This window comes from Gossypium arboreum, chromosome 13 (genome assembly GCF_025698485.1).
Source record: "Gossypium arboreum isolate Shixiya-1 chromosome 13, ASM2569848v2, whole genome shotgun sequence".
In the NCBI taxonomy this organism is placed as follows: Eukaryota; Viridiplantae; Streptophyta; class Magnoliopsida; order Malvales; family Malvaceae; genus Gossypium; species Gossypium arboreum.
The window spans coordinates 121,268,292-121,271,175 of NC_069082.1; the positions used below are offsets into that span (position 1 = coordinate 121,268,292).

Sequence of the window (2,884 nt, forward strand, 5' to 3'; positions counted from 1 at the left end):
GTTGTCTCTTAATGGATTCCATCATGTGAATGATGCTTCTAAAATCCAACAATTCAGGCTTCAAATTGAATTAGAGTGAGGGCATGAGCAAACATTGACCATAATAGTATCATTCAATTCCTTTGCAAAACTTCCATGTAAAATCTGGGAAAAGTACAAAGAAATCATATTTCCTGTATTTTTTTTTACGTTTTATTTTACTTTTATTACAAATCTACTAAATTACTTTTTTTATAACAATCACTTATTTTAAATTTCAATAAAATTAATTCTATTCTTAAAAACAATAAATTTTAGTTAAAATGTTATTTTATTAAAATATTTACTTTTCTATGTAAAAATATGTTAATATATTATATTAATTAAAACTATTTTTAAATAAAAAGAATTACAATTGTAAATTTTATTAAAGGTATAGTCTAAGTTCCACCTATTAATAATATTATTAATAAATTATATTTTTAATTTGAAAAATAAAATAAAATAAAATGATCTGAATTTCGGATATTGTTATAGGTTATAACAACCACTTATCTATAATATTTAAAATTTACAAAATATAAAAGAATTGTGTGAGACTTGACCTTAAATGTTGAATGAATATTAAATCTGTCTCATATTTTAATTAAATTTTTTTTTCCAAATCTATTTTTCAAACCTCATGTCTTTAATTAGATTGTCGCATATTTCGAATGAGCCTTTGCAAAATAAAAAAAGATACTTTATTTCCTGGTACAACTGTGATTTGAATTCATTTTGTTATATTTTATTTTAGAGATACAAATGTATGTGTGTGTTTGTGAGCTAGATGGTTTAAAGTTTTGGGGTTAGTAGAACCAAAGATAATAAAGGAACGCATAGGCGGAACATCCAAAAGAAAGAACTGTTTTAGCGAAGGCGGGAGTAAAGGATAATGAAATATAGGAGCCTGAAGCAAAAGCTACGGCCATTGGAATAATAGCCAAGCTTGTCAAGAGTGTGGTGTAGTTTGTGTAGAAAGCAAGGACATCAAGCTTCTGTTTAAGTGAAATGTAGAAATGGAGACTCATGGATACGTTGGAGAAGCTAAAGGCTAAAACGTTTGCTATAGCAGATACCCTGAAAGCAAACTTGTGGCTTAGAATCAGCATTCCCGCATTTGGGCCATAACCTACGTACCCACCAGGCATAATAAAACCTGCTGCAAACGACACTGTTGCAATGATTGTTATTACCGGTAAATTGGTGCTCGCTATTTGCTGAACTTGGTTGAAATTAAGCTTTCTGAATCTAGCATATTCTTCGCCTACTAAATCTTGTTCGTCAATTGCCGTCGCAGGCTCTAATTTTCTCTCTGATTGTTGTGTCTCGCCCTGTTCTTTTTTTCTTGCCTTATTTCCTCCTGTTTTTTTTTTACCATTTCTGTTGATTGCAACTTCAAAATTAACTTTCTAGGCCTTCATAGATTGCAACAAACGTCGTGATACACCACTGCAAGTTTAGAAATAGCATTTCAGTATCAGTAGTAGGGTGCAAAATATTGGAGCAGGACCCAAAATTTGAGATCATGTCATACCTTGAAGATGATATTTTGTTCTTGCATGAGAAGAATATCGATAACGGTGTGACCAGCTGAGTTTGCGATTGCCTTGTCTACCCGAACATCTTCGATCATAGATTTGAAGATCTTACCATGATGTCCTCGCAAAACGGCAAGGTGCAAAGCAGTGTTACCTTCATTATCTTGCTGATTTATAAAGCCCTTGTGAGTCAGATGGTTTGCAAGAATGAAATTACCGAATAACAGCTGCATGTAAGACATTCATTTTGTTCCTATCCTCGATGGAGTAATCTGGAGCCACGTTCAAGATAGGTTTAGCAATTCGGTCATGTCGCTTATCCGCAGCGATAAAGAGTGGGGACTCCCCCACATTATTTGTTAGAAGAGCTAACTTCGGATCTCTTGTAATCAACAAATTCACTATCTCCTCATGACCATTTCTTACTGCATCATGAAGTGCAGTATCATGGTTCTTATTCACAACCATTATCAGTTTTTCTCCTGCTTCGATTTTGCCACCACTCATATGGTTTATAAGGAGTTGACATATTTCTAAACTCCCCATCCTTGCTGCAATGTGCAGTGGAGTGTTGCCTTTTGAGTTCTTTTGATGCAGAAGTTGCTCTGCGGAAATTGAACCAACGCATCTGCAATTTGCTTCACGTCATGTTTGGCTGCAACATGAACGATGTTGTCTCCCTGCGGTGTCACTTGGAGAAGAACAAATCTTGAGTCTGAGCTTGCCAAGTCCCTCATGGAAGCTACGTCACCTTTTATTATAGCTCGATGCAGTTTAGGATCCATTTCCTTGTGTTGGCTGTAGTGCGTGTTACAACACAAAAAATTCACATAAATTAAAATTGTCGAAACCATTTTTTGAAAAAGGACGTGGACTTGTTTAAAAACGAAAATGGAGTCGCCACTAATATTTTTTATTTAGGTGTGATCGGATCACCTAGAAATTTAGTCGTTTCAATAAAATATTTCGATTTATCAAAACAAATGATTTTGGTCTATGAAAATTGAAAAAATGGATCCGGGAGTCGGTTACGTGAGAGGAAGGGTAAGCACCTTCGTTACGCCCAAAATTGGTACCTAATCGATTACTTATTGTCTTGAAGTCGAAAGTTGAAAATAAATTTTAAAATACGATCCCTTCTCATGAATGCTAATTTTAAAACGCCTAATTACGTTGAAACGAGCATCAAAGGCTTACTCGTCCCAAGATAGTAAGGTGTCACATCTAGTAAGTTAGGACGTGACGTTTAAATCTTCGGGAGCAAGTTTGCCTTTAATCTTTATCGGAAGTTTGTGTATTTTGAAATATAAAAGGATATTTAGCTT

At 34.2% G+C, this 2,884-nt stretch overlaps 1 protein-coding gene across 1 annotated transcript; it reads right to left on the reverse strand.

Annotated features, from left to right (window-relative positions):
- Window positions 1-827: 827 nt before the first annotated feature.
- On the reverse strand, window positions 828-2,066 carry LOC108462584 (ankyrin repeat-containing protein At5g02620-like). The gene is made up of 4 exons (XM_017762517.2): window positions 1,785-2,066; window positions 1,556-1,726; window positions 1,428-1,470; window positions 828-1,381 (listed from the first exon to the last, which is right to left on the reverse strand). The coding sequence occupies exons 1-4, from the start codon at window positions 2,064-2,066 to the stop codon at window positions 828-830; spliced, it is 1,050 nt and encodes a 349-aa protein (XP_017618006.2).
- Window positions 2,067-2,884: the final 818 nt, after the last annotated feature.